The sequence below is a fragment of the Schistocerca americana genome, chromosome 1, assembly GCF_021461395.2.
Source record: "Schistocerca americana isolate TAMUIC-IGC-003095 chromosome 1, iqSchAmer2.1, whole genome shotgun sequence".
Lineage (NCBI taxonomy): Eukaryota > Metazoa > Arthropoda > Insecta > Orthoptera > Acrididae > Schistocerca > Schistocerca americana.
Genome location: NC_060119.1, coordinates 436,264,570 through 436,278,416, shown reverse-complemented (window position 1 = coordinate 436,278,416; position 13,847 = coordinate 436,264,570). Strand labels below are relative to the sequence as shown.

The 13,847-nt window shown below is 37.1% G+C and overlaps 1 protein-coding gene across 2 annotated transcripts in view; it reads right to left on the bottom strand.

The window, feature by feature from the left end:
* Positions 1-13,847, bottom strand: part of LOC124602690 (serine/threonine-protein kinase 3) — a 362,931-nt gene that overhangs the window by 32,528 nt on the left and 316,556 nt on the right. For both annotated transcript variants that reach the window (XM_047136340.1, XM_047136339.1), the window contains 7 exons: positions 11,293-11,473; positions 8,563-8,790; positions 5,257-5,362; positions 4,964-5,176; positions 2,983-3,116; positions 1,846-2,065; positions 1,429-1,517 (listed from right to left, as the gene is read on the bottom strand). In XM_047136340.1, coding sequence (XP_046992296.1) covers positions 1,429-1,517; positions 1,846-2,065; positions 2,983-3,116; positions 4,964-5,176; positions 5,257-5,362; positions 8,563-8,790; positions 11,293-11,473 — 1,171 coding nt within the window. The remainder of the gene's footprint in view (positions 1-1,428; positions 1,518-1,845; positions 2,066-2,982; positions 3,117-4,963; positions 5,177-5,256; positions 5,363-8,562; positions 8,791-11,292; positions 11,474-13,847) is intronic.

The following is a 13,847-nucleotide window of genomic DNA, read 5'->3' as shown; positions in this document are numbered from 1 at the left end:
GAGTTTTCTGGACACAGATCATTAAAATACCACAAGAGACCAACACCTTGCCTGCATTGATCACCTGTAATTTGTTTTTCCTATTGTGCAGTGTCTGACACTATGCTAAACATGCACTAACTCCTTAGGCTTGTAATTGGGGCATTGATGCCACATTTACCTGTGAATGGAGAGATGCCAGTGTCAACTACCACTTCAAATACTTTCTTATGGTTTTTGTTATATTTCACCGACTATAATGTATGGTCTCAAATGTATTTAACAGTGAGCTACTATGCACCAAACTTTTTCCACTACAAAAATCATGTGCACATGTTTGACAAAGAGCACCATTTCACAATGATTGTCACGCACTACAAAAATGTAAATTGTTTGTTAAGAATCTAAGATGCTGCACTACCATCTGTACCAAAGTCAGACTTTTTAATCACATAATTTCACAAAATCGATTCATGTTACTGAACTTAAAAACTGTGCCAAATGAAAAATAGTACTTTTCTTTTTTCACATGGAAATTAAAGTTTTTATGGAAAAAAAAACATTCATAAAACAACGCAGCACGGTCTCTTACACCACCAAAAGGTTTTACATTGTGAAAATCAAAGAAGTGGTTTTTCGCCCTCTTCATCACCAGGTTAGGCACGCAGAGTGAACATAGCCTTACAGAAATCTTCTTTTTGGACTCATTATTGAAGGGGCCATGAAGATACATATGGAGGGAAGCCTTATTAACTGTGGTAGAGGCTTTCAGTGGGATAATGAATGGAATCCAGTTATTTACCCTTACTGGTCTCTGTGAAGATGACAAGAGTGCAACTAAGGTCATCATATGTGTCAATTCATGAGACAGAAGGAGTTTCCTATTTTACCATTGATGGGACTATCTGTTGCTTTTGATATTCTTATTAGTATAACGCTATCTCTAGTGAAACGAGCCATTAAATAAGATAACTTGCTAAGCTGACCAGAAGGTAACAGGTAAATATTCAGTGGAAATACAATGGCAGAAAGTGAATGAGACATGGCTGCAGTCTTAAAACTTTGTGTACTCAATATGCTGGGAAAACTTCATAATCCAGAACTACAAGTGCTATTACCAACCAATTATTATCTTGTAGCAATATAGTGAAGCAAAATTTTCACTCATAAGTTCTGTTGCTTTTGTTTACTCTGAACTAATTCCTGATCTTAGTTTCCATGAAGCAGGGTTTTAACGTAAGGTGACTTCCTTGCAATAGATGCTACTACCATGCCATGAACAGTTTCTGTACCTGCCACAGCAGAAAACAACCGAGTCTACAAATACAAAAAGCTTCATATCCTATATGTGTATCTATTACATTAATCTAATATGCAGCACAAATAATTTAGTCTGTAGGACATCTGTACTTAAGATTATTTCAATTCATTATTGAACTAGTTCTTTACCTTTATGTTCTCAGCTTCTTTTTTGTCAAAGTGATCGAGAAATAGTGGGCGATACTTTTTTCCCAGTTCACCTGGACCTGTGTCATGCCCTATAAAAGAAAGTAATTTTTGTTTACAAACAAATGTTTCATCAGAAAACTTTCCTCCGTGTACATTATCAGAATCTTAAGTTGATATACAGGCCTAAATCTTTATTCTGCCATGGACAACAACTTTGATCAAAAGAGTACAATTTTCAAGAGAAAATTTTTTAATTTTTTTGGTAATGTTTTTGATGATCCTATGTGTTAGCTTAAGTGAGACTATTAGAAAAATATGTAAATAGCGCACATTAATATTCCATTTGATTCACAGCTTTCTGCTGCTGCAGGTCACCCTAACAATCCTATCAGAAGTAAAAACAAAATGGACACTTACTTTTCATTGTAGGCTCCTCCTCAGTATCACTGTTTATTACCATTGTACCCAGATTGGACTGCAGTTCAACCATTGTTCCAGCATCACTATTGGGAACCAAAGTAGCATTGTCCCGACAAGGCACCAAGGTACCATCAACAACATCGCGTGTTGGCACTAATGTTCCCGAATCTGCAGGATACTGCAGCATAGTTTTGTTATTTACAACTTCATCCTCATCCTGTAACAATGTCAACACAACATCAGTTAACTACCTTTCTTCGTCACATCTCCTCAGTGTACAAGTGAACAAGTAGTTACACTTTTTGGCTATCATGTTTCTTAATCGTCCACTGTTTATCGCAGATCATCACTCTAGGTAATCTTCCAGAACAGCCCCCCCCCCCCCCACACACACAATAAATGTAGCGTAACTTTGCTCCCAGAAAGTTGTTTTTTAACTTTTCACTTCCTTGGTATTCCTGGGTGATTCCACTCTATACAGAGGCGTCTTAACTGTGGTATATAGTGCTGGATGTATGTTATATCTGCTGTAACTATTCTCGAAGAGTCACTAATTTCATTTTAGTAGTCCAGTAATCTCAGGCAGATCAACATATTCGATTTTTGTGTGTGTGTGTGTGTGTGTGTGTGTGTGTGTGTGTGTGTGTGTGTGTCACCCCCCCCTCCTCCATCCCCCCCCCCCCCACACACACACACACACACACACACACACACACACACACAGAGTCCACTTTTAAACTATTTCACCCTCTTAACATGCACCTCAATTATCCTACTGATTAACTCTGGGCCCTGATTTGTGTTATAAACACAAAAAATGAGTCAGGTTTTTTAGACAAACAATCCTTGGCTTTTTTAATTTTTTCGTTTTGTTATGTGTAAAAACACATCTGTGTTGCTTCTGTTATAGATTATATCACATTCAGAACAATATCTATCATGAGCATTCACTGTTTATTAAGTTCTCTTTTACAGAAACATAGCTATTTCACAATACCTGCCCACAGCCAAAAATACTCGGAAAAAAAAGTTTAAAAATCTGAGACTTTTAAACAAGAATTATGTCCGTAAGTTCAAGGTTATAGACATCAAGAAATACAAATAGTAAAGAATCTGACTTTCCAGTTCACTTACTGATTCATCTGCATGATTTTGTTTAGCAGCTCCAGCAGCTGAAGAGCTCACTACATTTCTGTAACTCTGATTTTCTCGTATTTCACGTGCTTCTGCAATCATCTGACTTAATATGTTTGGCTGTTTGGCATTTCCTGGAAGCAGATTTTCTCTCTTACATAATACAAGACAACAATTTACACAAAAAAATAAAACACCACATACATAACTCTTGTTGTACTAAAATGAAAAAAAGTAACATGGCCACAAGTTAAAGAACTCCAACATTGTATCTGTTAGGAGAGAAATTACCATATTGGTCCGAATATACACTGTACCTTTAATTTTAGAGATTGGGGTGAAGGGGTGGGTGGCTGGGACAGATGAAAATGCAGTAGAGAAAAAAATTATCATCATATTACCCACATGGAAAGCTTTTCACAATATAGTCAACTCTTTACCACATTTCTTTATATTGTACTGTAGATAAATTACACAGATGTATCCTGCTGCTTATCACAGGCTTGACTGATATCATTGTTAGTATCACTACTAACATTTGTTTCACCACTGTCAGTATGTCCATCTGCCTGCTCCTATGTATGCTGTTATGGCTCCAGTCCAGGACACTGGACACACAACAGTTCTTGAACCTACTGAGTCTTGTACACCATGTCAGATATTCCACCCAAATATAACACTGGAAGCGAGTCTAAAAGCCAATCAGAATGGGTTTTTGGAGACAAGCTCTAAACGGCTTTTTACATTTTCATCAGCCACCTGCATTTCAGTCATACTTTGAGGTATGATAACTAGATCTGTCTTATTCTTTACTTCAGGTGTGTGAGTAGTGCAACAGGTTTGCAATTGCAAACAGTAGCCAGGAAATCCATTATTAAGCTTCGCCTTCATCAAACCTTTTTCCTGGCAATGCATCACTGACCCCTGTGGGAAATTTTCTTTGAGCAATGTTTCACACTTCAGAATACTATGGGGTGGGGAGTGGATGAGGGGGTGGGGGTGGGGGCAGAGGGCAGCTTTCCTCAATCTGCCACAATGTATCTTCACAGTAATTCTTTGTTTTTCCATTTGTAGCTTCTTTAATGAGATATTTTTCACACCGTTATAACCCATCGTCTTTATAACACTCCGCACATCCTAAAAATAAGCCAATCTGGAATAAAAGATAAAAATATCACTGCCACATTTGGATCAAGTGTCTCTAGAAACTGACAAGTTTCTCAGCAAAGTCTTCTGGCAGTCTCTGTGCTTGTGAACTATTTTGTCAGACAGAGAGGCCACTACTAGACAGAAACTTGCAGAAACAACTGATATTGAACCCTAGCTTTAAAAGTTCAGTATTTTTCTCAGCTTTAGGCCTCTTGTACGATTTACCAGACAGAACAACAGCTCACAACTTATTCTCCAATGTGATCCAAGACCACACATTAGAGTTATTCAAGTCATACAATTGCAGTTTCTCTGTTACACACACTCATCACATTATGAATAATGGCAAGTTTCAAATTTATAACGCAACTGTTCTGTATTCCAAAGTTGGTCATCATTCTTTCGACATTGTTGCTTACTGGCAAAGACTAAATTTTACACTTTAATTAGAGAAAATTTGTGCTTTATCTATTGTGCAAAATAACAGAATTGTGAGCACAACAACAGGCGCTATTCAAATAAAATGTTTACAATGTATGATTATTACAATGTTACCTCACTTACAACAATTACTTCTGAAATACTAGCAGTATTGTTGTTACACTTTGAACTACTAAACAAACACTGCAGTTGAAGTTTCTATGATGCAAATATAAAACGGTGTTTGTAAGGTCACACAGATAAGCTGCACTCTTAATTTTTCATAGCCAAATTTTGGGTAAAAAAAAAGTGGCGTATATTCAGGCCAATATAGTACTTTAAAAATTGTTTATATGGCATTATTAAAAATACTACATAAAAATAAAAGGAATCAGTAGGACAGAACACAAACCTATAAATTCATGGTGTAATAGCTCAGTAGCCGTGGCCCTTTCTTCTGGATTTTTCACTAAACACCGACTAACGAAGTCAATAAATTCTGGTGACCACTGGTCTGGCTCTCTAAATGAAGGTGGCGGCTTTGTGGGGATCATGAATATCGCCCTCATAGGATGTATGTCACCATATGGTGGCTTTCCCTCAGCCATCTCTAGAGCCGTAATTCCTGAAACAACAATACTTTTATTCAACACTTTATTTAGTTTTTAGGATGTTATAAATGATGATTACATGTAGCGTGAGTACCTAAACTCCAGATATCAGCCACGCAGTCATAGCCAATTTCCTGGATTACTTCAGGTGCCATCCAAAAAGGTGTTCCTATTACAGTATTCCGTTTTGCCATCGTATCCTGCAGAACAAGAATACACACTTACTTACTCTTCCATTCTTAATGACCATGACACACAAAGAAAATCATTTCTTAATAGTACAGCAGTAACTGCTATAAACAAAAACAGATTAAGATATGTAGTTGCTCTAATCTTGCAAACAGTGAAGCACACAAACAAACAAGCATTTTCGAAAACTGAAGAGGAGTGTTTTCAAACAAATTCAGAATCCATTGCTAAGGAATGCACAGTTGGGGGACATATTTCCTACAAAAAAGATCCAGGGTAGTGAAATGTTCAGGTTCATATCCCTGTTGGGTACACAGTTTTATGCAGTCAAACGTGTTCCAAAATGCAATTTGTCAGGGATGTTTCAGCCAGTTTTCAGATTTCTTTAATGCTAATTATAGCATTTATCTTAAATTTCCTTGTATTTATTTTGGATGACCACTTTACAAGACCACCATTTTTCTCTGCTTTCTTTTTCCAATTTGTGTAGTTATCACACAGAGACTTCCCCGACGTATTAAGTGTACACCCAAAATACAGGTTCTGGCAGTTCTGTATTGCTCACAGACACAGATTTCTTAATGTGCACAACAGGACACAGCACCATATGGACGCTTTGGGTGAGTCTGGTATGCACTACACACCGAATTCAACAATGCAGTTCACAAAAAGGAAGCAGGAACACACTATTGCAAAATTATTAGATCCTTGAAAATTTCTGATTTGTCTGTAAACATAATAAAATTATGTTAGGAACCAGTGGCGGATACATATGAGGTGTACGCGGGGCGTAAACCCCCTTGCAGAGCCGCCCACATTGCCACCCACACCATTCCTGCCAGTAGGCGCATAGGAACCATAATTTAAGGAAGAGAACCACACCTGTAAGGTTTTTAAAAGATGGCATTATCTTGTATATGTGTATAACCATTTTAAATAAAACTTACTTAAACTTTGCATGTGACTTGATTATTTCTTATTATGGTAAATGTAAAGTTATCTCAAGATATCTTTAGTGCCCCCTCCTCGAGGTTTTTCTGTATCCGCCACTGGTAGGAACAAAATTGTTATCTTATTACGGGTGAGCTGCCAAAATTGTTTGCAACAATGGACAACTGTAGTTTCCCCATTTTCAAGTAGGACATCATATTAACATGAAGAGTACTGAATGGAAGAGCTTCATATCCACTACCAGCTGAAAATACAAACCATGTAAAACAGTACACAAATTTCCAGGAGCCCATACACAATGGAAGTACTGTTTATTGCTTGAGATTCTATTGGTTATAATGAACTGCTATATCATAAAGAAAAAATAATTAACTTGACCTTTGACTTTGACATAGAGAAGACAGGTATTGCATTTAATCTCTCTAGATTTTTTGCCTAGATGCATAGATTTTAAAATTTTTTACCTGCCTAACATAAAAACCTGTGAAAAAATTTGACTATAGATAAAATATGTTTTCTCTGTGGCTGCTGTAAGGAGAGAACGGGTTAGGTACAGGATAAGTTGACGGTTGACGGTCGGAGGTTTCCATTTCTCCGGTTCTCAGAGAACGCCAGGCATAGTCGGAGAAAACTGCTACAACTCCAGATGAAAACGCCATCTCTTGTGGCAGCTAAAGTACTCACAGTCACCTTAAGATAGCAGCAGATTCGCCCAGTATTGTTAATTTGTGAAGAAATCACTCTGCACTGGATTGCTAAGCACACTAATTGTTTTATGAAGGTCCGGGGATCCAACATCAAATAAAAGTCTATAGACAATATTTACCTTCTTTTTCACAAATTAAATTATTTATTCTTGATAATTTCGATTACAAGTTGTATCTCCTCAGCACTTCAAATTACATCTGTATGCAAACTTAACTGCCTCCCCCCTCGCTCACAAAAAAAACGTCCAATCAGCTTTCCTTCTCTCCAACAATTACAAAAAGCACATATGCTCTTTTTTCACAGCAACCAGCGTTGTTGTCTCAATTACGGTAGCGCATCATCACTGGTACTCGCAGCCAGAATATTACAATAATATTACATTATGTAGGAACATTACATGGTTTAAATACTGATTCCACAGAAACAGTTAACAGATACCTGCATCACCTACAATGAGTCTTGTAAATATGAAAGAAAATATGAAAACTGAACTATTTTTATGATTACCAGAGCAAATAAAGTAGCAAATATACTACCTAGAAAATTAAACATTCAATCTATTAAATTAAAATTTATTACAAATATGATCAGCATCAAGGAATCGTTGTCAACACTAACTTCTTTTCCATTGTACCTTAGATAAATTTCAAGAAAAACAATGCAGAACAGTATAGGCCAAACTTTAATCAAATTGTAGGACTGGGAGTGGGATGTGAATTACCTCTCACTTCGAACATACAATTGAAGCATGTAACAGCTTTTGAACAAGAGCTGCAAATAAAGCTGCCACAAAATACAGTGACAGAAATTTTTGAAAATTCTTTCAAAGAACCCCAGAATGTTATAATCCTATTTTTGTGTCTTGGTGGCTCAGTGGTAAAGTGCCAAACTGCAAATCAAAAGGTCTCAGGTTCAATTACTGATCAATCCTAGGATTCTTATCCATCACTTCTTTTGCCTCTGGCAATGTTTGTTAATGTGAGAAATGCTGAATTGCACTGTGGCTCAGAATTGGCATTAAATTGTATGTCCCTCTATAACTGACTGGGTAAGCCAGTTCAAAGGTTGAAGGAAGATAACAGCATACAACCTCCAACAGTACTGCATCTAATAAAACACTGTGGTTTTCATAACAACCTTCAGGTTGGTGACTGCTTTACTTACTTATAAAAAGCAATAGCAGTGATTAGTCAGGTGTCAAATCAAAGCAATAATAATAAACATATGCTGTAATATTACGTAACTTGGTATCCTAGCCAACAGTGACATATAAGCAGAACGTTATTAGCAAAATATCTGTACCTGACAGCAATATGACACTGAGAGGGAGAGGGAGAGAGGGAGAGGGAGAGAGAGAGAGAGAGAGAGAGAGAGAGATGATAACATTCTCACTTCAATTTCAATCACACAGTTTGATCACATTTGAAGTTACAGATGAAAAATCAAGCAGTGTTACAGAAAGCTCTAATCTGTGTGCAGCATCCTGGTAACCATATGACCAGATGACTCCAATCTCAAAAATTAACACTATCCAAACATAAAGTACATTTACCGTCAGTTGGCCAGCAACGCCAAAATCTGCCAGCTTAGCATGCCCTTCTGTGTTGAGCAGAATGTTGCCTGCTTTAATATCCCTGTGGATTTTTCTTCGCAGGTGAAGGTATTCCAAGCCCTTCAGAGTATCACATAATATTGTTGCAATTTCATCTTCCGTCAAGGTCTTCTTTCGCAGCCTCATAATATCTGAGACTGACCCTGCTCCACAATACTCCATGACAATCTGCAGAACAGAAATATATTATTTAAAAAAAACACACACACACACACACACACACACACACACACACACAGTGTAACTATTTCCATGAATAGTAATTAACATGTCTTGAAGACTGTTGCTATTGCTATATTCCACATACCATATAATTAAGAATTCCATTATGAATTAACTGGTTTTCTAGTATGCCAGTTTACTGACATCAATTTCTGTTGCTGTTCTTCAAACAAGCCTGGTTATTCTTTCATCTTCCTTATTCCCTTACTCACTCTCAAAGAGATCAGTTCAACAAAACACAGAAAGTAATGTCACTTCCTCTATGATTTCAGAAACAGTTGTATTTCCAATTTTAGCACTGCTCTGATCAAAGTTTCTTTATTTATTTACTCATTCAGCACTTACAAATACAATCACCATAAATGACAGTATTCTTACAGCTCTGTACTGAATTACAATATTCATTACATGTGTTGTTATACTATGCAACATTACAAATATTCTTGAGTCACTCTGTGGCTGAGTCTGTATGTCCTCTAATTCATCTTTATAGCTATGCATTTCACAAGCAAATAAATGGCCCACAGATTGGATTGCGCTGCACTCACATTCAGGACTGTCTGAGTGGCCTCATTTGTCTGTCAGTTGTTTACACCTAGCAGCATTTGCTCTGACACAGTCTAAAGTTGCCCATGGTTTCCTCGGTAGATTGACTCCATTGATTCTTTTTGTAGGGTTCATCCACCAAATTTTGGTTCTTATGTCCACTTACAGTTGACAGGTATTTCCAAGCTGCCTTCAAGTCAAAGCTTTGCAGTCCTTTGTTGATTTTCCATAAAGGTGACTGGATTCAAGTCTGTCTGGAGGTACTAGGTCACTGAAAGAGTTCTGAGATGTCTATGTTCTTTCTGTAGGCTCTTGTGGGTAAGTGTGACTTCTTAATTTCAGGGGGCTCTATGTTTTCTAGAACAGGGCACCAGGTACATGGGGTGGTTCTGAGTGTTCCAGAGACTATCCACATTGTTTCCTTCAGTTGGACGTGCACTTTAGCTGGTGTGCAGTTTCATCCAGACTGGTGAACAGTAATCAGCCACACTGTAGGCAAGGATTAATGCTCAAGTTCTCCATGTACTCACTCCATAGCCCTATGCCATTCCATTGACAGGTTAGCATTATAGTATTTTTGTTTCTGTTCTGTATCTTGTAGATGTGAGTTGCACATTAGTGTGTGATCTAATTTTACTACTAAGTATTTAGCCTTACTTTCATACCTTATATATTAGTTATTCATAGAGAAATGTAGTTTTCTATTTGTTCCTTTGTTGTTAGGTGCATTATGATGCTGGTCTTTTTTTAGGGTTTGGGTATAGATGCTGCCTGGAGTAGTGCGTGTTCAGTACTTCCAGATTTGCATTTAATATTTTGTCTAGGTCATTAAAATTTTAGTTTGATATGCAATGGCCATGTCGTACATGCACACAAATTTATGTGGTTTGGTGTCTGAACCATCAGCAATATCTAGATTGAAAAGAATGTGTGCATGCAATTAGTCACAATCGTGGTCCTGATGTTCATGCCAAGAAGTGAAAATTTGATTTTTCTGTCTGGTAATATATTTTCGAGTACTGTGTAAGTCTGTTTTTTTACAATTTTAGCTAAGCATTAGACCATTAATCCATACTGTATCATAAGCTGATATAAGATCTATAAGAATCAAGTTGATTTTCATCCTGTCCTTGAAGCCTCTCACATTACTGAATGTGAGGGACAACAGGCAGAATGGTTGAAGTGGAAGGCAGAAGGGTGAAGGAAAAGGGCTGGAGAGGCCTAGGAAAAAGGGAAGATTTTGGGAAGGTCATCCAGAACTGCAGGTTAGGGGAGACTTACTGTATGGGATGAGAAGGAAAGACTGATTGTTGGAACTTTTATGTTTTTCAAAGGAAAGGATGCGATTTGAGATGGGATTCATCATGGCAAGAGAGGACAGTTTGGAGAGTTAAAAATCACGAGAGTGGCAAAAAGATAAACAAGCAGAGGGTGGAAAAGACAGAAAAACAGAAGAAAAGCAATGAAAAAGTCAGAAAAATTAGAATGGAAATCATTAATAAGAGGTAAAGACTGGATGATCTGTATTGATACAAAAAATCTATCCAATTACATAATTTTATCAATAATTGATTGTTTTAGATGTATTAGTGAGAAAGTATTAGGTCAAATGAAATTCATAACTGAGGAAAATCATACTTAGGGTGGTTGGAGTATTAATCATTATGCTTCTAGAAGGTCAGTAGAGTACAAATTTTGGTGTATACCACTGTATTAGATCACCTTATATAAATATAAACAATGAAAGATTTAAGTTTTAAACACAGTACATGTTTATTAATGTTTCTGCAACATGTATAATCATCACCACCTTGCCAACTTGCTTTAAAAATAAAAAAAATAAAAAACACACACGCTGAATTTAATGGCGCAAAAAGTTACATCACAGTCATTGTTGCTTACCCAAAGATCAGTATTCTTGAAGTAACTGCCATAGTATTTCACTACCCAGGGGCTGTCACACTGCTGCATAATGGAAATTTCTTTGATGATTTCCTGCAAGTCAGTATCAACAGGAACCTGTTTAATGGCCAACACTTGGCCTGATTCCTTGTGCAAAGCCTTATAGACACTGCCATAGGACCTTCAACAAAAATAAAATCTGCATTAAGACTTATGCTACTATTTTAAGGTAACTTGTGAATAAAAAGAGACAGAATAAATTGGCATCACACCTAGTGATGTTGCCACAAATAGAAACTTATGTACATGTAACGATAACATTGTCATAAAATTAATCAGCAATCTCTTTAGAGTATGTATACTACATTCAAATACATCCCAACAAAACATAAGTGGATGTGAAAAAGTTTTAAACATAACTGCATTTTATTGTGGGTAATAATGTCCCCAGCATATCTTTATCCATCGTCTTGGCCTTTTGCTTTCACTTACGCTACTATGGATTTTCACTGGTTTTGCTACATTAGTTGAGGTAAGTGATGCAATGTTTCCTCAGCAAGACTTGACCAACCCCACAGGCCACATGCCACCTTTATCCAAGTGAACCTCTTATCCAACTAAAATTACTTCAATGCCAATATGTGAGCTTCAATCTTAAATCCTCCAGTGGACTGGTAAGGATGAGACAATTCTCTGAAGAACTGGTGAAGGAATGAATATATGGAGAATGATTTGTAGAGGAATACAGAAATTAGACTACACAGAACAAATAACTCAGAACAAATAAACAATGGATGGGTACAATATAAGCCGATAAGCTTTTGTCTTAGCTCAAATTCATCTGCTCTTCCCATCCTGGTCATTTCACGAAACATATCAGAGTTGAAATAACATATTCCCCAACTTCTCTTGGGACATTAAACCCCAGAATTTTATCAGTAAACCTCTCCATGACGTGCAACATCTCTTGTTGAGATTGCTACTGGAGTTTAAACAGTGCTTCAGAACTAAGTGGATCTATAACGAAATTTGTCACTCTTTTTCGGGCTTATTCTAACTTTTCTACTAGTCGTACTGATAATGGTCCAAGAATGAATATCTATGCTTATTTGTAAGAGTTTAGTGTTTCATTAATTATAGAATATCTGACACTGTTTGCTACCCCTGAATGCTGAAAAAAACTCTGATATGTCTCATCTAACAATTTAGAGAAACTATCATCTCCTCAACAAATATGTAACCAAACTGAATGATGAAGTAGGACTTTAACACAGATCACTTCATTTCACAGACTGACTGTGAAAGTCACAAAGTTTAAATTTGTCAGATGACTCAATATTTGCATTCACTCCACTAGGTAAATTTTGTAATAGTGAAATTCTTTGATTATGAGACCACCATCAAGTTCCATGTTTCTGATGACAGTGAAGTTTAAAATCCTTGCACCACAAAAACATTCAATGAGTTTTTGACTGAAGCAGAAAGATGTATGTGCTGCAGATGAGGAAAAAAATAGGGAGGAAACTACTAAAATGTCACACAATATGTGCAATAAGATTATGATGTCACCACACAGCGTCAAGGGAAAAATACTGATATTACATGTTGAGGGCACATGAAGGCCATTCTGCGTAACTGATTACACGCAATTTATGTGGTCATTAGTAGACCAGTCCTCTCAAAATTGAAACAAAATTGACTATAAATCCTTTAATCTCTAGAGTCCATATAATTTGCCTATTAAACATTTGATTGAATAACTTGCACAAATATTTGAAAGACAAATAGGATGATTGCTGCCCACACTGTGAGTCTTCTTTCCTGATGTCTAAAATTAGCATAACTCTGCTTTTACTACAGTGAGATGAGGGAGAACACAACCTTAAGCCAGATGCAGCCAGAAAGTGCAAGAATATTATGTTCATATTCTAGGCACAAATGATGTAGCATTTGTTATGCATGTGATCAGGTCTTGGGGCCATGTTGGGCAATGCTTCACGACACTGAGGAGTTCTCGATGTATGTGTCATTCTTTGGACCCAAGTATTTCAAGTCTAAGGATAAGTAAATACCTTCCACTTGTCTTTTATGGAGGTGGAAGGTGAGAGGCTAGCTTTCACGTGCTGAGGTGTGGATGTAGAGCAATGCCAGTTGTTCGCCTAGTTCCAGCAAGGAGGTTCCTATGATGAGTATCAGTATGGGTAAGACAGAATGACCAAAACATGCTTGCTGTCACATAAACCGACACACACCTTCCCATAAATAGATGTGAGAAAGCTGGGGCTACAGGCTGATTGATCGAGAGCCACGACAGTACCACGTGCAGGACTAAAACTAGTTAAAACACAAAGATTAAATGCAAAAAATACATGTTCTATAATATTGTCTCACCCAGGAATTTTGGAACTACCCCACATAAAACTATTGGCATTAAAATCTCTGAAGTCGAGTAAGGGTTAAGGTAGCAAGATAAGTTGGTGTGTGACCTCCACCCATTTCCTGGATTGCATCTCCTTCAGCCAATGGCTGATGTCAGCATCTGGGGTGATGGTTTG